Source organism: Elephantulus edwardii, unplaced genomic scaffold (genome assembly GCF_000299155.1).
Source record: "Elephantulus edwardii isolate Elephantulus edwardi_28Jun2011 unplaced genomic scaffold, EleEdw1.0 scaffold00412, whole genome shotgun sequence".
Taxonomy (NCBI): domain Eukaryota; kingdom Metazoa; phylum Chordata; class Mammalia; order Macroscelidea; family Macroscelididae; genus Elephantulus; species Elephantulus edwardii.
In genome coordinates, this window is record NW_006400162.1 from 797,066 (window position 1) to 822,963 (window position 25,898).

The window sequence follows — 25,898 nt, forward strand, 5'->3', positions numbered from 1 at the left end:
GAAACCTAGGAAAAATTATCTACTGTTTTATAGAAGAAATAAAGACCTGCAAAAGCTGATTTTTGGCTGTTCTAATATTTTACACACTGTGGATTTGCACCATCTGCTAATTTAAGGACACATGCACAGTATTTATCCCTGCCCTATATCCTATACCCTCCCTCCCCGCCATCAAGCATTTACTACCTTATACCATGTATTGTGAATAGGAGCCCAAATCCTCCCAGACAATCCAGTGAACAAAGCTAGTATAATGCACTGGTGTCAAGTGTGAGATTAAAAAAAAATTCCCTTTCAATCTTTATCAAAGTTCTGCTATCGAGGAAAACAGGCAGCCAAATTATCATTCTTCTCACAAGCAAAATATGCTTGTATCACAAGTCCTTCAGGAAATCCTACTGCCTTTAACCTTTCTATAGCTTCTTTTTCCTGAGGTGTTACTTCAATGAAGTTCATATGACCACTTCCAGCTTCTGCAATTCCAATGCTGCCGCCTCAATCCCCTCCTCCTTGACCACCGGCTTCTTGAACTGGTTCATTTACCATCTGAATAAAATGCCCCTGGTGTTGGCTAATTTGCTGTAGTAACTGAGGATTCTCTTGCCCTATCTTTTGTAGCAATGTTGGAAGCAGGGAAGGATTCTGTTGAATAATGTCTCATCTCAACAGATGAGACACTGAGGTGGATTCCATAAAAATTCAAGGGGATGTCCTGTGGAACAAATTTCTGTAGTTGTGGCCGCTGCAGTTGTAGCCACTGCTAAAGATGGAGGTGCTCCCATACTAACTGCTTGAGGGGGATTGACCACAGTTTTAACTTTATCTCCAGGGATTTCCATCAAAAGATATTCCACTGCTCTGTCAGGGTTGTTGAAACTGGTTCTTAGGGATGCAATTATTTGCTCTCATTCATAGCCCACTGACACGATCTCAGTCACCATATTCTCATAGGACTGACCTGTCACTTTTTTAAAAAATAGGGGGAGGGGACAGTGGGGGAGGAAAACAGGAAACAGAAAATAAAATAAAAGAAAAAAAAAAAAGAATCCCCATATGTGTCTGGGTTTTTTATGTCTGAAGTTTCTATAACCCTGCTCTGTAGAAAGTGTGGCGCAAGGCCTCAAACGGTTTCAAAATTGTTCTTGCAAAGCACTGTGAATGCACAAGGCCACTCCAGACCTGAGCACACAGAATTTACCTCCTTCTTGTGACTCAACTTCATCATGCAACAGATGGAGCTACAAGATGAACAGTAACCCCAGGAAGATACAAAAAAGCATCACATGGCCAACAAATTCAGCTCAGAGACCAGAAGGAAAAGATGAATGGAAGTGGTGAACACATAGAGAAAGGAGATGTATGCTCTTACATTCCAGGGATGATTACACCCATCAAAAAAGGACTAACGGAAGGGAGAAGTACAGGAATTAAGTAGTATTAGAAAACAACTGGTTGAATAAAAACAAATTCACTATGTAAAGTTCCACTCAAATAACTGTTAAAAAAAAAATACAAAATGTATATGAACTGGTGAATAAAAAACCAATTTGGTCTAAAAAACTTTCAGCCAAATCACAAAAATTATTTTTAAAACAGATGAAAAGAACATTGGAAAGAAGGAGAAATACAGTGGGAAAAAAAATGGAGACAGGATGAAAGGAGACTTCTTTTAAAAAAATAAGTCTTAAGAGGCCTGTGTAATGACTGGCACGGGGGTGACGCAGGCCGCTGCTCACTGCCGAAGCACTGCTGGCCTCAGCTCACCAGCCGCTCCACGGGAGAGACAGGCAGCCTGCATCTGCAGCAGCGACGTTCAGGAACCTTAGTGCGCAGTTCTATCTGTCCTTAGAGCTAACATCCACTTAATAGCAGCACCCTTGGTGGAGAGGCATAAGGAAGAAATGGGTAACTTACTTTCAGAATTTTTTCTTCTGATTAAAAAAACCAAACCAAATTTTTGGGAGGGGGAATCATCCAATTAAATATCCAATTGACTCTTCCAACATAATATAAGATTAACTACCTATCGCTACTTATATCTCCCATGTATATGATGTGAAATTTCAGGAAATCTTTATGAAAGACAAAAACCCAGAACTGGTTTCCTTCACAACACAAAAGCAATATAAACCACATTTCAAGCTCACCATCATTGGCTTGAAAACATTCAACTCAAAGTGTCCATTGCTGCCTCCAACGGTGACGGCAACGTGGTTCCCCATGACCTGCGCGGCCACCATGGTCATTGCTTCACACTGCGTGGGATTCACCTTTCCTTCAAGAAAACCACAGTGAAAGATTCCGGGTCAAACATGCCAAAACTCCAGCTAGCAAGAAAGGGCCATCTTAGGTCAAGTGGCAAAAAAATAAATCCTATTTCATAAATAAATAAATAAAATAAAACAGAAACCTAACCATCAATGTCACCTTAATGAAACAAAACAGAAAGCAGAAAACATCACAGTCTGAGGACATAGTACCATTCACCATCCCTGGGGAGGCTTCCCAGAGGAAGCTGAACTACCCTACTCCACACGTCTCCAGAACCACACCACTGTGACACTCCTGACATGCTCCAGTCTGAAACTATGCCCCAGATGTCCTCTAAACAAGTCAGATACACTGAAAAAGTATTTGTGTGCCCATTTTTTATTTTTAGAAATCACCTGAGATTTGTTACCCATTAAATCCTGTCACTTTTTAACATGAATTTAGATCTCTTTTCATTACACATACATATAGATTTACAAGAATTTCTATCAAGCTGTTCTTTTCTGACTACTAAAAATCTTTGTTGCCAGTGTTATGACTCTTGATTCATTCATCCAGAGTACCGCCATCTCAACTTTCTCATTTGCCATATTCTCTGTACCTTCACCACGAGTCACCAGTTAAATGTTGAAGGGAAAAAACACTTTCGTTTACACCAAAGCATTCTTCCAGGCTCAAGTCAACTCATTAGTTATTTAAATGTCATTGCTTGTCCAGCTGTGTCCATTATATAGTACCATTCACACTTCTCCACTGAATTCAGTGACTATCATAGAGTTCTGTCAAATGACTTGGTGAAACTGAAATACAGAGTGTGGGTGTCTACCTTACCTACCAGGACCATAACCCAATATAAAAAAAAAATTAAATAAGAGGCACTTGGTAAGAGACAGAATCATTGCATATTTTCCAGTGTGGGAATCGCAGCACACGCTATTAATTCAGATTCTCCTTTCTTATCTCAGTGGGTGATATTCTTAGGATTAATAGGCTCCACAGACACATTCTGAAACAAGTTGCTCTGTGCACCTCCATCCATCATTGTATTATGTAAAAGGAGCTATCCATGGATAAGAATGTTTGACACCCAGCAGGCTCCCCTAGTGATGATACCTGGCATGATGCTGCTTCCTGGTTCATTTTCAGGCAAAATCAGTTCTCCCAGCCCTGATCGGGGACCAGAACCCAAAAAACGGATATCATTTGCTATCTTCATCAGACTGCAGGCAGCGGTGTTCATGGCTCCACTGAGTTCAACCAAGGCATCATGAGCAGCCAGAGCTTCAAATTTATTTGGTGCTGTGACAAAAGGTAAGCCTGAAGAATGCAGAAAGGGGGAGAAATATACGGGTAAACAAACAACTCTTTTGTGTGTGTGTGTATTCACACAGAAACACATAAATAGTCACTCCATGGGAGAAAGAGGAGCCATCTCCTCTTGTGCAGATGTGCAACCTCAAAACCTGGATGGATGAGTCTACTTGAGTTGGAATCTACTCAATAACAGAGCGTCAGTGTGAGTGATACATACACATACACACACACACACACACACACACACACACACACTGCTGTCAGTCAGTTCTGACTGATAGTAATGACAGTGACCCTTCATCAGGGATTAGATATTAGAAACAGGATGTATTTCTAATATCCAGAAGGGAACAGTCTATTACAGCATATGAAAACAACAACAAAAACCTTACTTAAAAGTATACTGAACTTTTCCTCCTGCACACCACAGCCCTCAATTTAAAGGAACAGATGATGACTTTGAGGAAAGACTTGGAAAATTTATCTCCAGGATGGATTCTCCCAATGACACAATGATTTCTAATTTAGCTACTACTGGGGAAATTGAGAATCAAAGTGAGAACTCAGAATCTTCTGGTTCTGGTAGCAGCTTATTTAAAACTCAGTACGATCCTTCTTTACCTAAGGAGAGGCAAGAAAAGCCTCTGAGGAAATTTGTTTGTTTACCTAAAATGTTTAGACTATAGATTCATCAGGCAATTCTGATTGAGAACCCATACCATTGACATTAAAAGCTGTGTTTGAAAGATTTAAGCAAAGGAAATGTAAAAAAAAAGAAAAAGAAAAACAAGCCAATAGGAAGACCCAAGAGAAGACCCAAAGGGAGCACGAACAGGAGCACTAAGCATTTACAAACAGATAAAAACCAGTTTTAAGACAGAGGACCTGATTTCTCATTTTTAGACTCCGAGAACGGAAAAAACCCAATCCCTTGGAAAAAAATTTAACTTTTGATCAGGTTGTTGCTAGAGGATTTTTCATGTACGCTGAAAAACTGAACTAGGAACACCACCTCAAGTAATCTTTGAAGCAGATGAATGTTGGTGAAGATTTAGTCGTGTCAGTAAGTACTTAGATGATGATGGATCCATATCACCTATTGAAGAGTCAGTGATCGAGGATGAGGACAGGACTAAAGTTAAACACAGTGATAAATGTGATATTAAATTGGTGGAGAATGACTTCATATTAAGTTGTGACTTTACAAAGAATAGGAAAATAAATTTATTAGATGGTGAAAATGCTACGTCATGTAGAAAGAAATTTAAAGGCAAAAAACCTGGGCAAAAAACCCAGAATTTATTTGATGACCATAATATCAGACATGGGTTTGTATGCACCTTTCTTCATATATACTCAATCTATCATATTAGAGAAGAGTACGTGGTATCAGAATAATCATCAACCTGCATTATGTAAGTAACACAAACCTTGCTCACTGAAAGTAAGGAGGACTTGAAACTCTTAGTGCAAAAGATCAAAGACTGCAGCCTTTACCATCAAGGATATCTTAGTATCAAGAAAATAAAAAACTTCACCATCAGGCCAGTAGGCAATATGATAGATGAAAAAATACCGAAGCTGTCAATGATTGCATATTATTTGGCTTTACAATAAACATTCTACATACCAAAAGTCAAGAAATCAACGTGCGGCCCTGTGAGCGAGAAGCAAAGACCTTGTTGGCTGAGCCTCATTTCATTCTCAGCTTGTATGCTTTCATGAAGAAGGGAGCCATGTTAAAGAGGCCCAGGTAACAAGAAACTACCAGTGAAAGACAGAAACCCTCAGTGAATTCAGCCACCATCTACATAAACTTGGAAACATTAGTTCCTAGGGTTAATACTCCACCCTCAATCAGTATTTTCACTGCAGCCCATGAGAGACCCCTGAAGCAGAAGATCCAGAGGAGGTATGGACAAATCTCTGGCCTGCAGAAAAATGGATAATAAATGTGGTTTTTTTGTTTTTCATTTTGTTAAAAAAACCCAAACCAACAGTCCAGTTGAGCTGCATTTGGAAAGTCTGTTGTGAAAGACTTCTCAAAGCACTCAAGAGCAGTGATGTCAGCCTAAAGACCAAGATGTGCCTGATCCAAGCTATACAGTCTGCTCAGTTGCTTGCTATGCATCTGAAAGTTGGACAGTGACTTCAGGATGGTAGAAAATATGTCTTTTGAGTTGCGGTATTAGCACCAAGAGAACAAATGTGTTTTAGAAAAAGAGCTCTTTGAAGATGTTGGCATGTCCTAATCCTGTAGATCTGTACTTTTCTGCAGAATTAACAGGATATCAACTCATTCACCATACAGGGTCACTGAAATAAAGAAGCAGAAAATATTGGCATCCTAAAATGACCCCAAAGTAAGTGACTAACATGGAGAAATAATAGGAGAGAAAGAACAAGCAAATCAGCATGCAGCCTGATGGAAACAAAATGTGACAGCTCTTGTGTCCAGTGGCAGTACTGCACAGAAGCATGTGATGACCTCCAGAAATCTACTTTAGTATTGACAGAACAATAGTGGAACAAGGGAGGAATCTTTGTAAACAAGCTTTGGAGGAACTGTGGTGATATTGATAGACAATGGAAATTGAAAGACAAAGCAACATTCATTAAATAAAAATTTATTAACATTAAATAATATTGCTTAATAAATTCTTTTTACACTGGGGGGGAAGTAAACTGAAGGGTCAAGTTTTGTCTACCCAGTTTTAAGACGTCTTGAAGGAGTTTTTGAAAAGACCTGGTGATTCTCCCATACATTAGAAAAGATAAATTCAATAAATATATTGAAAGGAAAACCAAAAACATCCTGGGAGGGGGAACCCCCACACCTCCTCAGTGCACATGCCTGGCTACTTAAGTAAGGATGAAAGGTAGGTAACATTTACTCTGACTTGCGCTGCAGTGCTTTCTTTGAATAACTAATTTTACCCATATTATTTTGCTCTATTCTTCCTTCTAGCTAGAGAACTGTAAGAACCCCTGAGAAAAAAGAAAGCCAAAGTCAGTAAGATGTTCTCAGCCTCTCCTGTAATAAACATTTTAAAGACCTGCAATCTAAGACTCTAGCCCTTCCCTGCTGAAATCTAATTTTTAGAATGCACTGTTAGGAAGCAATAACGCAAACTGCATAAATATCTCTATTTTAGACTTCTGGTAACATTCATATCTTAATAAAGATGAGTTATCAGGAGATGACAATTTGGGTCCATTAATATTCATTATTATCAATGATATACTATTTACTAAAGGAAAGACAATTTTATTATCTATTAGGCTCCGTCTAACATACTTTGGACATGTTGTGAGGAGAGACCGGTTCTTGGAGAGGGACATCATGCTTGGGAGGGTGGAGGGACAGCGCAGGAGAGGAAGGCCCTCTATGAGGTGGATTGATTCAGTGACTAGGATAATTGGGATGGGAGTGTCAGAGACAGTGCGATTGGCACAGGACAGAGCGGAGTTTAGGGCTGTTGTACATAGGGTCGCTATGAGTCGCAAGGGACTCGACGGCACATAACAACAACAACAACAACAACAACAACATTAAAGGTCAATAATTTAAAGAAATACCATAGTGACAGGCAAAAGAAAGTATTAATCAAATTAATGTTGTTGTTACGCATCCTCAAGTGGGAACCAACTCATAACTGACCCTCCAGTGGATTTTCTGAAAAGAGGCTGTAAATTGCACAGGAAGAGACTGCCTCCACAGATCAACTGGTGGATTCAAACTGTGTACCTTGGGTTGGCAGCATAACTCCTTAGCACAAAGCCAAAACATTTGTTTTAAAGATTGGCATTCAAAACAGTCATAAAGGGAAAATAATTGAATACTACCAGATTATAAACAAAGTTAGCAATGGCAGATTTTAATCCCAGGCTGAACTAATTCATAAATGACAAGTTAAAAATTATTGTCATGACAAGAGTCCAGAATGAAACCTGCATAGTGGAGTGGACTAGACTCAGTGGGGGTGAAAGAATTTTTTTTTTACTTGTCAAAAACAAAAGAGAACTAGGGAGGAGGGGTGGGCAGGGAGGAAAGTGTGAACGAATGGAAATAAAAGAAAAAAAAATCAATAAAATAAAAAAAACCCCCACAATTAAAAAATTTAAAAATATATAAATAAAGTCAACCCCAAGTGAACCTGAAGTAGATACAAATTACAAATGTTTGATGAGAAAGCATTATTTCTAACTTTAAAATTTAGAGTCATTCAAAATACCCAGAAAATGCAGAGCAAAGTGGTGGTGAATCATGTGGTCACTAACCTGTGATGGCAGCCACTTTGGCTGCAACCTTCTCTGCAAAGCCAATTCTTGTATTTAACCCAGTACCCACAGCAGTGCCTCCTGCTGCGAGCTCGTAGATCCTCGGCATGGCAGCTTTGATTCTCTTCATTGCATATTTCACTTGTTGAACATAACCACTAAATTCCTGGAGAAAAGCAAATTACAATGAGGATAATTCCCCTAATGGCTTACAAGTTAATACAACTGCATTAAACTGAAGTTGGAAAAGATAAATACAAACACAACTCAGAATACTAAATTATAATCCACCCAAGTGGTAATAACAACCATAAGTGGTATTTATACTATTCCAATTGCTAAGATGAGCAAAGAAGGATTAGGAAAAATAATTTATAACCTATACGACTGGACAATGTTACTGATGGTTTTAAGCACTTGTTTACAATCTTTTAACAAAAGAGAAAAAGAATGGCTTCCTAATTACTAAACTTTTGGTTCATTTGAAGCCCTGGCAGTGCACGCGTATGTGTGGGTTTCTAACTAAAAGCAGGTGTTTGAATCCACCAGCTGCTCTGCAGGAGAAGATGAGGGAGTTGGCTCCCAGGAAGACTAGCAGGGCAGCTCATTATTCACTAGGCCGCCAGAGCTCCCTACTAACATGGCAAGGGCTCTAATAATAATTATGCAAAGACATGTATGTAGGAACTGGCCTCAGCTGGGCAAGCCAGAATGTATGGCTATATACAATAATTCCCTCTGTAACTAAAAGCACTGAGAAACAATGATAAATTTTGTTTGGCACTTAGAATATCAAACTATTAGAAAATTTTTTCCAAATATGTAACTCTTTTCAGTTTGCCCTTATATAACAATTTTATATATGCTTGTTCAATTCACATGTGAATATACTTTAATTTGAAAAAAAAATTCAACAGACAATTTCAAGAAAAGTCATATAAATGCTTAGGTAAGACAAAATCAAACAGAACAATAGATGTTTTTTCTTATTATGAAGAAGGATTGTGACAGAGGCTGAGTCATGGTCTAAATGGGCTTCAGCACAATGGTTTCCAACATGACACACATACACACACACACAGAGACACACACACACGAAAAATGAGAAGCCAGGAGGATATTCAGAAGTTTCAGACTCTGTTCCTACTTAGAAATGAAACATGGTACTAAATAAGAAATAATGAAGCAGATATACAAAACAGTTAATCTCTTCACTGTCACTGAGCTAATCCCAAAGCACAGCAGCCCTCCACTGGGTTTCTGAGGATGTAAATCTTAAGAAGAGCAGAACGTTCATCTTTCTCCCATACAGCTGATGGTGGATTAGAACCATCAAAAGTGTGATCTTCTGGACTGCAGCACATCAAGCTGGCCATTTCTCCACCAACTTAGTCAGATCACCTGAATTTTGATTAATCTCATCTCATTTTCACTCCCTAATGAAATTAAGCTCAAGTATCAAACTTTCTTCACTGTGTGCCATCATCTGTACAAACAGAAATCTTTCAAAGCTACGTAAACTTTTTACGTCACCTCACTACAATTTTGGGAATTATAACTTGTTGTCAAAAGTACATGGTTCAAAGCCACCAGCTACTGTGTGGGAGAAGGATAGACAATCACCACCCATCTGATCAACTGCATCTGGAAACCTGCCAGAGGGTTAGCTATGGGTTGGTTCCAGCTTGATGGTAAACAACATTACAACACTTAGAATATCATACATGGTCTCTAAATATCCTGCTGTTGTTATGTGTTGTCGAGTCACCTGTGACTCACAGCGACCCTACGTACAACAGCTCTGAACCCTGCTCTATCCTGAGCCAACTATTGCCTCTGACACACATTATCTGTATTTCCCCAGTCACTGAATCAATCTATCTCACTGAGGATCTTCCCCTCTTGCACTGTCCCTCCACCCTCCCAAGCATGATGTCCTTCTCCAAAGGCTGGTCCCTCCTTGCAACATGCTCAAAGTATGTCAGATAGAGAGCTTCAGAATTCTTGCCTTTGAGAAGCAGCCCGGTTTCACCCTCTCCAGGACAAACCTGTTTGTTCTCCTAGCATTCTTACCTTCCTAATAAACATTAAGCTTACTAACACTCATCAATTTCCTTAAGGTACATAGGGTCATACGTACGTCACAGGCAATTCGATGGCACATAATAGCAATGACTGCTGATAAAAATTTTCATCAGCAGTCAAAAGTTCATTTATTAAGTTGGAGAGAATTCCTCTTTGGCTTGTAGTTTAAAACAATTTTAAAGAGTAAAAGCTGCTACAAATAATTACTCTAAATTCTTAAAGATCTGTGTAAGTTGCAGTAAAGCAGAAGAAACCATATGATACTGATGAAGATGATGACGACAGCTAACACACTAACACCAGGCAGGCATGGTTCTAAGTCCACATAAAATAGCTCACCGGCTTCTCAGAAGTATGCTGTAAGAAAGAAATTCCCTTCCTCATTGTTCAGCTTGGAACAGTGAAGCACAGAAAGCTGAAGTAATTTTACTAAAGCCACACATCTTGAACACAAGAGCTCAGACTCGTTTCTTGGCTCTTAACCAATATGCTCTTTACTCTCTGCTAACGAGTGCCAATAAAAACTGAGGACTGGTTATCATGGGACAATGACTATCACTGAACTGAATTATTTCTTGTAATGTGGCTTTTAAATCTAGTGTGAATTGGATGGCAGCACTGTGGCCACTGCAGCCCCAGTGTTGCAGTGGTCAAGCACCTGGCTGCTGGCTGCAGAGGTTTGTGGTTTGAACCCACCAGCTGCACCAGTCAGCTTCGGGGCAGTTAGTAAATGTCCTTGAGGGCCACAACAGGCAGCATCAAGGGTTTTTGGGGTTTGGTTTGTTGGTTAATTTTTTGGGGGGAGTGAGATTGGCACTGTGAACATTTATACTTAGACCTAATAAAATATTCCAGCCACAACCCTCTGTACCTGTCCAAGAGTAAGTGGAACAGCGTCCTGCGTGTGAGTTCGCCCAATTTTGATGACCTGGGCAAACTCCTTGGATTTTGCATTGAGGGCATCATGAAGCTTCTGCAGTCCTGGTATCAGTACTTCATGAACCTCCACTGCAGCGGCAATGTGCATCGCAGTAGGAAAAGTATCGTTTGAGCTCTGTTCAGAAAGATTAGAGATGTACAATAAAAAACAACCAAAACCAAATGTGTGCTCCAATGAGAAAATCACTGATAGACTACTTTCAATTCAGTCTATTTATAACTCAATTACATACATAGATGGCAAGTCATACGTCATGTAGGATCGAATAAAAGGCAACCTGATTTCTTATATGGGGCTCACTAAGGTTGTATGATACTATATATCACGTATACTTTGTGTGTTTCTATATATTTTAACAGCCTACTAATAAATGAGTTAAACATAAAGAAACAACTGCATTTGAAGACAGTAATAAAAAAATACAGTACAAACAATATTTCATAAACTTTTCATTTATTAAATTTGGAAAAAATCTGAGGGAGTGCTTCACTTTAAAAACAAGAGAGCTGTGCTCACAAAGAGATTCTTGACTTACCAATGTATGAAGAACTGAGAGAACAGGGACTCAAACAGGTTAAATTAAGCTCAGCGCTCTATCCTCAATGGTTGTCCCTAAACTAAATACTTTCAAACTACAATGCAAAATATCAAACTTATAAAAGTAAGGTAAATGGTACAATGGACACCTAAATTCAGTAATTATCAACAGATAGCCAATCTTTTTTCATCTAGTAACAACATCCTACTCCTCTGCCCTATCATTATTAGTCTGATACAAAGTCTAAACTTGAATATAGTGTACAAACATCAGACACTCTAAGACACACTACAGAAGATCTGACCACCTCTGACCACTCCACTGAAAGCTCTCAAAGTCACAAAGATCAAGATCAGGATGCTGTCAGAGACTGGAAAAGTCTAAGGGGACATGACAATTGAATGAAAAGTGAAATTATTCTGAAGGGGAAAATAAAGACACCAATAGAAAATCTAATAAAGTCTATAATTTTGTTGACTACCAAACTGATACTAGTCTCTTAGTTTCAGTGAAAGTATTATTAGTATTGTTGTTAAGTCAGTTACCAACTCATAGTGAACCTATGCAAAGAAGAATGAAACCCTAACAGATACTGCTGTTGTTAAGTATTATGGAGTTGTGGTGTTGAGTATTATGGAACTGACTCATAGCTGACACAACAGCAGGGTCACTGATGCTGTAAACTGCATAGGACAAGACTGTCCATCTTTCTCCAGAGGGCAAGTTAGTGGACTTGAATAATGGACCTTTGTGTTGGCAGTACAACTCTTTACCACTAAGCCACCAACACTCCCTAACACATGCTGTATTACCTCAAAATCCCTGCTGTGTTTGGGGTCAAGGAATTGATCCATCTCACTACTGGTTTTGCCGACTCTCTAATAAGCATGACATCTTTTTCAGGAACTGGTTCCTCCTGACAATATGCTGAAAGTCTATGAGGCTGTGTCTCATCCTCATCTCTAAGGAACATTCTTAAAGCACTTCCTAGACAGATGTGTATATTCTGTTGGCAGTCAATGGGATAGTCAATATTTTTTTGCTAACACCACAACCCAAAGGCATCAATTCTTTCTCAGGCTTCCTAACTCACTGGTCAACTTTCACACACACACACGTTGTTATTGTCATAAGCTCCAAATCTGGCTCTGACTCATAGCAAGCCCTATGCACATGAAAACAAACTCTTGTCAGATCCTATGTGGTTCTCACAATCTTTGCTGTGCTATTAATATTAAGCCACAGCTGTAAGTTAATACATCTAATTACGGGTATTTCTCTCTTTGGGTATTTCTCTCTCCCTTTTTCTCTCTACTTTTCCAAGCATGATGTCTTGACTGTATGTTTACTCAATTTCATATGGAAGTTAGTAGAAATCCTAAATTTACTCTTCATTAGTTTTAGTGCTTTGTGTGTATAGCTGAATAATAGTTGTATTAACAGGGCTTCCTTGTACATATATAGATACTATTCTATCACTGACAATACTGTTCTTCAGGAAAGATCCCAAAATATTCCTTTTGAGAATGAGTGTCACAACATTCCTCTTCAACTTGTTACTCCTGACACAGTAGATCATATGATTATCTGATTCAAAATAGCCAATACCAGTCCTTTCAGTGCACTAATAATGCCTTTATGCTTTGCATTTTATTTTTGACAACTTTCAATTTTCCTAGTCACACTTTTGTAAATGCCATGTTGCAACTATTAACAGAAGTCTGCAGTTGTTTCTTCTCATTTTAAATCTTACTACATGAGTAAATGAAGGTCTCTGATAGTTGAAACCTTTACTCTACTAATATCATCAAGGTAGCATCTACTTTGAAGAGGTTGGACGTAGCCATATTTCAATGCCTTCATTTCTCAGAACTTCATCTTGTGGCACTCTATCTGACAATGCTCTTCTGCTACACACAGGCTTTTCAACGGTCCATTTTTCCAAATGTGTATGGTCAGTCCTGCTTCCTGTTGTTACATGCAGTCAAGTAACCTGCAACTCACAGTGACCCTATGTACAACAGCTCTGAAGCCTGCCCATATCTTGAGCCAGTCTGACTCTGACACACCCACTTTCATTGCCCCAGTCACTGTCCATTTCATCCAAGTTCTTCCTCTCCTGCGCTCTCCCTCCACCTTTCTGAGCATGATATCCTTCTCCAAGCATTGGTCCCTTCTGGCCACATGCCAAAAAGGACATAACGGAGCTTCAAAATCCTAGCCTCCAAGGAGGAACTTGGTTTCACCCTCTTTAAGACAGATCTATTTGTTTTCTTCGTGGTCCAGTGTATGTTCAAGACTTTTCTCCAGCACCAATATTCAAAGGCATCAATTCTTCTTCTATCATCCATAGTCATTATCCTGCTCTCTGATACATAGCAAGTAACTGTGAAGACTACAGCCTGGATTGGGCACACCTTAGTTTCTAGACTGACATTGTTGCCTCTCAGTACTCTGGAGAGGTCCCTGACAGCAGATTTACCTAATGCAATTCAGCTTTTGATATCCTGACTGTTGGTGTCAAGAGTACTGATTGTGGAGCCAAACAAGCTATAAATATTAATAACCTCAATCTTTTCTCCATCCATCATGGTGTTGCCAATTGGCCCAGTGGTGAGAATGTTCCTGATGTTGAGCTTCAATCCATATTGAAGATTATAGTCCTTTACCTTCAGCAGCAAGCGCATTAGGTCCTCCTCAGTTTCAGCATGCAAGGCTGTGTCATCTGCATAACGTAGGTTGTTTATGAGTATCCCTCCAATCCTGATACCACATTCCTCCTCATAAAGCCCAGCCTTTTCTGCATATAGATTTGAAAGGTATTGAGACAGGATGCACCCCTGAAGCACACCCTTCCTGATTCTGAATCATGTAGTTTTCCCCTGCTCTTTTCTAGGCTGCCTTAATCTGGATGCTCCACAGAAACCTGTCAACCATAGGTGACTACTGGCATCTGAAATACCAATGGCATAACTTCCAGCATCATAGCAATAGACAAATCATGGAAATACAACAGATTGACAAATGAGTGGTGAACATGCATATGAGGCAATTAAAAATACCATAGCTTTAGTCAGGTGCACCTTAGCCCTCAAAGTGACATCCTTGCTCCTTCAGCTTAAAGAGGTTCTTTGTAGCAGATATGATTTGTTAACTGCTCTTTCATGGACAGCACAAAGTGTAGAAATACTTGAAAATGTTAATCTTTTCTCTCTTTTATCACATTGCTTATTTTGTCCAATTAAGATTTTGTTTTCTTTACAATGAGACATAAACTTATACGAAAGGGTATATATAGCCTTTGATTTTCATCAGTTTTAAGTCTTCATTTTCAGTAAACAAGGTTGTGACAACCACAAATCACGGGCTGTTAATGAGTCCTCCTCCAATTGTGATTCCATTTTTCTTCATATATGCTCAACAGACAAACTGCATAGGTAGGGTAAATAGATAAAACACTGGCACACATCTCTCTTGATTTTAATGAATACAGTACTCCCTTTTAATGTTCTTGGCCTATGTACAAGTTCTATAAAAATGCAATTAAGCATTCTGAAATTTCCACTCTTTAAAATGTTATCACTAATTTGCTACAATCTATACAGTCCATAAAAGAGAAGTAAACATCTTTCTGCTATTCTTTGCTTTCAGCCAAGGTACATCTCACACCAGGAAGAATAACTCTTACATCCTATGTTCTTCTGAATTCCAGAGACATTAGCATTAAAGGAAGCTGGTTTAAGGAAATAAGGAAACTCTTTGACTTATTTTTAGAATTCTTTTATAAAGCTGAAGTTACTTTTAAGTAAAGAATCTTGAAATTATATCAATTCAAGCATCTTCTTAGGATAGCTCAGACACAGAATTAATATTCCTAGATGAAATAAGAACTTTGAAGTCTTTTTCGTCAAAAGCTAGTATCAGTTTTATGAGAAAAATTTCAGGTGTTCTTTAAGCAATCATATACTGACCTGGCTTTTATTAACGTGATCATTAGGATGCACAGGTTTCTTGCTGCCAAGTTCACCTCCTAACATTTCAATTGCTCTATTGCTAATAACTTCATTCACATTCATATTCGTCTGGGTTCCTGACCCAGTTTGCCATACCACCAGAGGAAAATGATCATTTAATTTACCTTCAGCTACCTAGAAGAAAAACAAACAACTTAATGATAGTTTTAAAACTAACACTATTCATTTAAATTAACATGATTAAATAAACATAATTTATATTTTTTCCCATATAATAAATTACTTGCTTCCATTGTTTAAATGTCATTGTTCAGCAAATGTTGGATTCAGGTATGTTAAAATCACTGCTACTTTAAAAAGTGAAATTCTATGTACTCTGCATGGTAGGGCTCTGGGTATATGCTCTGTAGCATGTGACACTGCTAACCCAAAGGTGGAGTGTCTCTACCAGTTCAAATTCACCATTTCTCAGGAGAAAATCAGGCAGTCTACTCCCTTGAAGATTAATAGCCTCAAAAACCTGATGGCAGGAAGTTTTCTGAATGGTAATTTCACCAATGGTTTCTTTTTGCAAAAGCCATTTCTTGTCTAACAGTATTCAGACAAGGTCATTTGCTAAGTTCAGGCAAGTGTTAGGTCTTTGGATAAACTCTCCACCAGATGCCAGATGTTCCAATTAAGAGTCAGTATGATAATATACTTAAATCAAAAACTCTTTGCCACTGAGTTGGAACCAAGTCATAGCCAAGCGTCCAGCAGGGGTTTTGAGGCTGTAAATCACACAGGAAGGACTGCCCTGTCTTTCTTCCAAAGTGCTGCTGGTTAGTTAGCAGCACAACTCTCTCCAGACTGCACCACTAGGAATCCATGAGAATGTACTGTTTGTTGTTGTAAGTGCTATCAAGAGACTGAAACCCCACTGCAACACAATTTGAAAATGTAAACGTACTAATAGCTACTTCATCTCCCTCACATCCAAAGAGTAGAAAGTGCCAGCCACAGGAAATCAACATCACCCATATCTAGAGTTTGGATGCTTAACTTCATCTTCCAAAATCAAATCATGAGCTTAAGAAAAACAAACAAAAACCCCAGTGGACTTCGGGGGAGGGATTGTATAACAATGAAAGAATTTTTCTTTTACTTTTCAGAGAAGAGTGAATTTGGGGGGAGGGGCAGGCAGGGAGAAAAGTGCAACAATGAATGAATGGCAATCCAAAGTCTCTGTAAACTTTCATTAAAATTAATTTAAAAAGTCAGGATCCAGATATTAAATTAAACTGGTTCAATTTAAAATAGAATTCCCTTCTATAATTTTACAAAAAAATTAGAGCATTATTTACCATTTTTACACTCATTTCCAATTGCTTTCTTAAGATAATGTTACTAGTGGATTAAAGGAATTAGATTCTCAATGCCTATTATGAAATAACACGCTAACTGTAGAATAAGAAATCACATCTATACATTCGGATGGCATCTTTTAAAGAAATTATTTAAAACATTGCAGTTTAAAATGATCACCTGGAAATTTCATCACAGTAGAATATTTTAAGCATCATTATTAACATCTTTACCAAACAGCACTGCCACTGTAACACAATAGTCATTCAACTCAAGAATTCACCATGCCTTTCTCCCCGAACACATTATCATCACCCGGAGGGTAGCATGGTCTGATGCTATTAAGTAAACACACTTGTTTCACTTCCCACCTCATCTGCGGCCTTCATTATTGCATTAGCAAGCTTTGGATCAAGCCCATAACCTTGGTTCACTTCAGCGGCTGCTCGCTTTAAGATGCCAAAAGCTTTAATAACTGGAATCTGAAATTCATCATATAAAGAGGACAAAGTTGCAGTAATAGTTAAGCATGAATGTTTAGTATTAAGCCTTTATGAAAGTACTAAATATAAAAGAATAACTGACCTGTCAATATGACCATAAAAATGTTTAAGACATTAGAGAAATATTAAAAATCCTAAGTATCTTTTATTAGGTATATAAGAAACAAACACAAATCACCATCATTATGTACTTGTTTAATAAATAAAGAAAATGTAAACAAATTTCACACGTCATATTCATGAATACCTCTTTCTTACTCTCACACACATGCAGGAGGCACCATTCATCTTTTCTCATAAATATGCTGTAGAGTAGATCTGTTTATTTCATACTAATTATTCACTAACAAACAGCATTATTTTTCCTAACTGGATTCCATGCTGTATTATGAATAATTTTCCTTCTTTTCAGAAAATAAAATCAGTAACAATGATCACCAATTTGAGAAAACCAGTTGCTAAATATGCTATCAATTCATCCCAAAGCAAAAAATCCACAACAGTCTAATTAGTTACTAAAGTTTTGACACTCAAGTCCTTGGAAATTTCTAATATATTTTCTAAACCCCAGGTTTCTACCAGCTTAAAACTGACAACTTTAAAAATATTTAGGTACATTTCAAACTATTAGTTAGTAGACCTTTATACTCAGAATCCCAAACCCTCTCACTAAATTTGTAAGGAGAAAGAGAATACTTTTTAATGAGATTACAAGGAATGATGCCTGTCTTTGTGAGTTATGCGCTCTTGTCAAAATTACTGAAATAACACATGGAATAGCACCAAGTTTGAATGAAGTAAAAACAGACTGAAAAGAGTGAGGGACAAACATAAAACAGAAATTATAGCCCTTGGAGAGGACCAAAAATTTAAAGACAAAAGGAATAAGTTAAACTTGGACCAAAAAGAAAGAAAGAATAAAGGGACATAAAAAAAGAAGAAATGTAAATTAAATAGAAAAAAAAAATTCTTTTTAAGAAATTAAAATGAAAAGCTTTGTTTTATCCAAACAAAATGTACACAAATGGCATACAGAAATTGAAAACTTAAGGGGAGCTCTGGTGGCCTAGTGGTAAGGAGCTGCAACTACAATCCCAGAGGCGCACGGTTCGAATCCACCAGATGCTCTGCCAGTGAAGGAGGGACAATCTCCTCCTGTACCAGTCATATCTGATTTGACGGTACACACACACACACACACACAATACTAAATTTAAGCACTGACATAAAAAACTGTTTCTGAATTGTAAGATCTTACCAAAAGTTTTTACAATTCTAGCAAGAATGAAGAGAGAAAAAAATCACTTATTTTTAACAAATAAAAATACAAAATATCCTAAACTATCACCTCAAATAATAGCACATATTGTAGTTTAACGTCAAGTGGTAACCAACTCTTAGCTGACCCTCCAGTTGGTTTTCCTAGGCAGTTAACTGCATGGGAAGAAACAGCCCATGTTTTTTTTCCTAAGGAGCAGCTACTGGTTTTGAGCCGCGTGCCTCTGGGTTGGCAGGACTATTCCTTACCACTAAGCCACTGGAGCTCCCTAATAATAGCACAAAAAGTTCTAACTGACATCTGTGGTAAAGATTAAGAAATTTTACCTTAGGAGAAAGAAAAGACCAAAATGAATGTTAGAGGAGACACTGAATATTGTATTGGAGTGCTGAGAAGCCAAAGCACAGGGAAGAATTCAAGATATTAAAGAACTGAACATAAATTTCAAAAAGGAGTGTGGGAAGACAAAGTAAAATATTACAATGAAATGTGTAAGGAGCTGGAGTCAGAAAATCAAAAGGGCCAAACGCGCTCAGTATTTCTTAAGCTCAAGGAACTGAAGAACAAATTAAAACCTCGAGCTAAGGATGCTTTGGGCAGAATATTAAATGATCTAGGAAGTATTAAAAGAAGACGGAAAGAGTATAGTCACTGTACCAAAAATAATTGGAAGACACAGCAGAATTTCATGAAACAACATATGAGCAAGAGCCTATGGTGATGAAGGAAGAAGGAATTGGCAAAAAAATAAGGCCCCAGGAACTGATGGTATACCAACTGATGTATTTCAACAAACAGATGCTGCCCTAGACGTGCTCACCAAGTTGTGTCAAGAAATCTGGAGAACAACCACATGGCCAACTGACTGGAAGAGATCTGTATTTGTTCCCATTCCAAAAATAGGTGAACTACCAGTGTGGAAGTTTTTGAACAATATCATTGATATTACATGCAAGCAAGATTCTGCTGAAGATTATCCAAAAACAAATGTAACAGAACATCAACAGAGAACTGCCAGAAGTGCAGGCTGGGTTTAGAAGGGGTCATGTAGCTAATGTTAGATGGACTTGGCTGAAAGCAGGGAGTACCAGAGGAATGTCAATTTGTGTTTCGTTGAATATGCAAAAGCGTTTGACAGTGTGGATCACAACAAACTGTAGCTAACGCTGAGAAGAATGGGAATCCCAGAATACTCGATCGTTGCTAACGTGAAACCTATACTTGGACCAGGAGGCAATCGTCAGAACAGAGCAAGGAAACGTTGAAAATAAGAAAACAACAAAATTGGGAAGGGTATACGCCAGGCATGTGTCCTCTCTCCATACCTTTTCAACCTATATGCAGAACAGATTATCCGGGAGGCTGGGCTGTATGAGGAGAAATGTGGTATCAGAATTGGAGGAAGATTCATCAACAATTTGCATCATGCAGATGACACAACCCTGTTTGCTAAAACTGAGGAGGACCTGAAGCGCTTGCTGCAGAAGGTCAAAGACTGCAGCCTTCAATATGGATTGAGGCTCAATATCAAGAAAACAAAGATTCTCACCACTGGGCCAACTGGCAGCATCAGGGTGGATGGTGAAAAGACTGAGACTGTTAATAGTTTTAGTCTACATGGCTCCACAGTCAACACGCTTGGCACCAGCAGCCAAGAAATTAAAAGACGTATTATGATGGGAAAGTCTACCGTTAGCGACTGCTCCAAAGTTCTAAAGAGCAATGGTGTCACTCTGGAGACTAAGGTCCATCTGATACAGGCTGTGGCAATCACTTGCTATGCATCAGAGAGCTGGACAATGACTAGAGAGGAGAGGAGAATTGATGTCTCTAAGCTGTGGTGCTAGAGAAGAGTATAAATATACCATGGACTGCTAAAAAAATGAACAGCGTCATCCTGGAGAGGGTTAAACTGGGCTGCTCCTTAGAGGCAAGGATTCCAAGGCTTCGTCTGACATACTTTGGACATGTTACAAAGAGGGATCAGTCCTTGGAGAAGGACGTCATGCTTGGGAGGATGCAATGACAGCGCAGGAGAGGAAGACCCTGTATGATGAGGTGATTGATTCAGTGACTGGGATAATGGGGGTAGGTGTGTCAGAGACAGTGAGATTGGCACAGTAATCTTTGATCTATGCACGTAACTCAGAAAACTCATATTCACTGACATAGACAAAAAAAGTCACTGACACAGAGTTGGTTCTGCCTCACAGTAAACTTTCATGGGGTTTCTGAGGCTGGTCATTGTAACAGAGCTGCCATACATAAGGTCGCTGAGTCTCAGGTGACTTGATGGCACATAACAACAACAACAACCCCAAATAAATGACATTTTAATTCTAGAAAACATTTATTTCTATATTACAGGATTTATTTAAATAAAAGCCTTATTCATCCAAAATAAACCACAATCTCTGGAGAAGTCACTTACAGGCATCCGTTCTGTTGCACCTCCAATCTTGAAGTTCATGGTAGATCTCACTGTCTGAGCACCGTAATACTTATCATTTGGGACCTTTAGTTCTCCAAAGGTGTCATATTCTATTCGAAAGGAATTTTGGCTCGCCTAAAGACAAGGATTAGACATTGTTAACTATAAATGAAACTCAGTACACAGACAAAAGAAGAAAAATTCATTTAGATTCTCCATCTTCCTCTAAGTCTTCTCTTGGAAAGTTCTTCTTATATATATTTATTAATACAGATGTTAAAGAACTCTGTATACTAATACAATACTTAATGCATCTTTCCTAACTCATATGTTTATTATTGGTCAAGTTTTGACCAATGTATTGACATTAACGATTATTTTACTGAGAACTTAAAATGTGTACGTTGTTGTTGCTTTACCATTGAATTGGAATCAACCAACAGCTGACTCCCCAGCAGGTTTTCAGAAGCAAATCACGGAGGAGATTACCTGCCTTTCTCCCGCATAGCAACTGGTGGATTCAAACCAAAAGCCTTCAGATTGCAGAACAGATTTCTGGCACTAGGCCACCGGAGGTCCCTTTGATCTGTATCATTGTTGTTGTCGTTAAGTGCCATTGAGTTGTTGGCTACTCATAGCGACCTTATGAATTAAAGTCCTCCTCCACCCCTGCGTGACTTTCATGCTTCCTCCAGGTTCATAGGGTTTCTGGAGGCAAGCTATTTCGGAAGTGGATGCCACTCCTGCTTCCAACCTTGTTTCAACCGGGGAGTGTCACCAAACACTGTCCACCATGGGTAACCATTATCGAATCGGACACATCAGTGTCACAGTGTTCAACTTCACAGCGACCACAAGTTACCTCTTATAGCAAGTGGACACACCAGGGCTAAATGACCTAGAAGAATGTTTGCCCAACAACAATTAATCACAGGCCCCAGGACCACGGATTAGAGTCACCCATCTTTGGCTTGGTAGCATCATTTTCGGTCCACCAGGCCAACTGGTCTCTCTCTATGTTGTTAAGTGCCGTCGAGTCAGTTGGTGACTCATAGCGACCCTATGAACAGAAGTCCTCGACACCTGTGTGACTTTCATCCTTTCTCCAGGTTCATAGGGTTTCCGGAGGCAAGCTATTTAAGGAAGTGGATGCCACTCCTGCTTCTAAGATGTGTATATATACTATATATTTATCAAAAGCTTACTTGTGACCTATAAGCATCGTGTGTAACAAAGTATCATAGAAACAGTTCAGGCTTCAAAGTCAGACAGCCCATTACTTTGTGTCACCTTCAGCATGTCATTTCCTCTCATCTATAAATTTTTGGTCTTTTCAGGGTGATACAACCACTTTAAAAAAAATCTGAGGAAACCTACAGATGCTTTCTCCAGAAAAATGACTATAGTAATGTCTACACAAAATGTTACATATATGTCACAGTGGGTTACTAAAAACATCCTGAAGACAATCTTTCACCCAGAAAAGAACCAGTGGACCAAAGTCCAAGTGTTCGAAGAAATGTGTTACTTGTCTTACTTAAAAAAAAAAAGATGAGTGTCCAGTAAATATTTTATAGCATTGTAAAACACTAGAAATAAGGAATTTGCATTCTTTAAAAGTGAGAGTTCAGAAAGTTATCCAGAATTTTAAAACACTCATCTTGTAATATGGCATAAACATCATCAGATGATTCAAAGATAAACATTTTTATGCCTTCAATATAAAGATATCACCACTAAGGAAAAGGAGGACAAAACACAGGGAAAAAAACTGCAACAGTTACAGACACAAAGGTAAATACTATTCTATACTCAATCTGGCATTATCAATAATAAATATTAATCTACAAGTGGATACTCAGGTTTACAGAAAACATGAATAGGTATGCATATGTGACCATATAGGCTTGATCTTTGAAATTTCTATATACGGAGCTGCTGTACATAAGGTTGCTAGGGGTCGCAGGTGACTTGATGGCACATAACAACAACATACACATATGTGCTGTAAACAGATCTACGTATATAGTGGAGGTAAAGGGTGGCTGGGGAACAACAATGAAAACTAATTAGTCATAATTAAACATGGAGAGAATGAATTGCTGGGCCTGGAAACACTGCCTTGGAGGACATGAAAGTCAATTAAAAATGCTCTACACTCTAGTGACCAGCAATTGGAGTCTTAAAAACTTGGTCATTGATAAGGTGTAAAGGAAAAGTAAAGATTATCAATGACTTTCTTTCCACAGAGACTTCAGTCTGAGACCAGAGGGACCGGCTGCTGCCCAGCTACCACTGCCACCCACTCAGAAAGAGATCCAAGGAAAGAGACCCTTACGAAATGGGGAGAAATGTGCAACAAAACTCAAAATCATAAAGAAGGCCAAGCATACTTGTTTGGTAGACTGGCAGAACCCTGAGACTAAGGTTTTCATGATGTTCTGACACTTTATAATTCAAAACCTTAAACTTTAACTTGCCTATCACAACCCTGAGACTAAGGTTTTCATGATGTTCTGACACTTTATAATTCAAAACCTTAAACTTTAACTTGCCGATCACCCTTTAAGCCAAAGGCAGCTGGTAATTTTTATCTTAAATACACAAAAATATTTTGCATTGTGCTATTTGTTTTGAGGTCTCTAGGCAAACAACCTTGCTTGTTAAAATATACTTTGTTTAAATAACACTAGCAATGACGTCAGTGGTACTGAGAATATTATGTTCTCCCTCAACTTGCTGAGATAGCAAAAAAGCGTTACCTACAAAGAAGTAAAAACAAGACAAAAACCTCACTGCAGACAATTCAACTTCAATACTGGGCTTCTGAGGTTGGAAATCTTAACTGGAAAGGATTATTCATTTTATTCTCATGGAACAGATGGCAGATTCAAACTGCAGCCTTTTAGCAAGCAGCCCAACATTTAACATGCTCCACCACCTGGGCTCTTACAAAGACTAGAAACTGGCTTTTGTCAACTCATGAAAGCAGCCTCAAGTCCTTAAATTTACATCATCACTCTTTGTATTCAGAATCACTACATTTTCATTATGAAGCCACAATAATTTTGTCCCAAATAAGCACATACTGGAGAAAGAAGAGCAATCTCCTCCCAAGCGATCTATTGCTGGGTGCCATCGAGACGATGCACAATGACCCCATGAACAGTAGATCTGAACCCTATCCTATCCTGTGCCATTCTCACACTTCCTGACACATTAGAGCCCATTGCTGCAGTCACCGTGTCAACTACCTGGTCAAAGGTCTTCCTCTACCTTTCTGAGCATCTACAGCCTCTGAAACCCTGCTGGAGGGTGATCTGTGGGCTGGTTTCCACTCAGCAGTACACAACAACAACAACAATAGGCGCAGGTGGACAGGTACTGGGATGCTAACTAAAAGCTCAGTAATGAGAATCCACCGAGTGCTCAATGAAAAAAGATGGGCAGTCTCTGCCTGTAAAACACTCATATCCTTGCAAACGTGATGGAAGGCCACCATGAGTTGAAAGTGACTCAAAGTGGGTTTTTTTATTATTCTTTGTTATTGTTCTGTAAAATAACATGTATGATAAAGTTCAAGGAGTCCTGGTGAATAAAAAGTTACACATTAGATGAGAAGCAAAAGACTTATAGTTCTAGCCTCCCAGCCACTCCACAAGACAAAGCCGGGGCAGCCTGTTCCGAAGACTTACAGCCTCGGAACACTAAAGAGGGGTGCTATGAGTTGACGCCACAACAGTGCATCTGCTTAGGGGTTTATGGCATTTCCGGAAGGAAAAGAGGTCATGTCCCTCAGAGTCTTAGTCTACATTGGTTAAAAAGAGTGCTCAAGAGAAAAAAAAATCATTTCTCATACAAAAAGACTAACTCAAAAGTTAAAATATCCTTAAGTTTTCTGTTTCTAATAAACTTTATCTGGCCCTAAAATACAAGGCAGCCACCAAGTCTCAAAACATAGGCAAATACATAATAAATGGTTTACTGACAATAAGTTACAACAGAAATGCAAATATTGTCTCTGTCTAGACTTTATGACCATCTTGAAGATCATTAAGGCAATAAAAAGCGACTTTAAAAAAAGTAGCACTTACCTCCCTGTCATACTCTGGTAACAGTTTAACAGCTGGTCTGTCTCACTGCACTTTCTCTCTTCTGCACCACTTTTTACTTACAGTGGATGATTTCTCTGCTTATATTGAATAAACCACCAACTTATATTGAATATACCACCAACTGCCCAAAGAACAAACTGCCTAGAAGAAGTGCAGCCAGAATGGTCCTTGTAAAGGAAAGTGGTGATTTCCCCTCACATTTATTGGGTATGCTACTAGAAGGGGCCAGTATCTAGAAAAAGACATTACGCATGGTAAAGCAGAGGGGTCAGCAAAGGAGATGAAGACCCTCAAGGGGATTGATTGATGTAGTGACTGGAATGAGGTCAGGCACAGTAGAGATTGGGGATGTCACAAGACTGGGGAAGGTTGATGGAGTCGACTTTGCCACCTATTCACTGACATGGACAAAAAAATCCACTGATAGAGTTGGTTCTGCCTCACAGTAACCTTTCATGGAGTTTCTGATCGTCCATTTTTCTCCAAGGAAGTGGCTGGTAGAATTGAACTGCTGACTCTCACACTGTTTAGGAGCACAATGCCCTACAGACTATAGGCCACAGGAGCTCTTCAATGGTTGTCTTATTTACAGGTCCTGATGGGTGCACAACATTCACTAATGTTACCATAAAAATGGAGCATACAAATTTCTCAACACTAACAACAGGAAGAATTTGTAACAAAATCAGCACAGAGATTACGGTGCAGATCTTTCTCTTTCATTGCTGCTGAGTAGGGACTGACACAGAGCTGACCTTCCAGGAGGTTTCCAAAGATTCTAAATCACACTGGAGGAGATTCCCAACCTTTCTACCATGAAGCA

The 25,898-nt window shown here is 38.8% G+C and overlaps 1 protein-coding gene across 1 annotated transcript; it reads right to left on the reverse strand.

The window, feature by feature from the left end:
- Nucleotides 1-294: 294 nt before the first annotated feature.
- FH (fumarate hydratase) lies at nucleotides 295-21,090 on the reverse strand. Its single transcript, XM_006903615.1, is given in 9 exon segments — nucleotides 295-675; nucleotides 678-964; nucleotides 2,135-2,275; nucleotides 3,385-3,588; nucleotides 7,867-8,032; nucleotides 10,823-11,005; nucleotides 15,401-15,577; nucleotides 17,119-17,229; nucleotides 20,961-21,090. Coding segments are annotated over 9 exon segments (1,689 nt in total). The 5' UTR covers nucleotides 21,000-21,090.
- Between the last annotated feature and the right edge of the window lie 4,808 nt (nucleotides 21,091-25,898).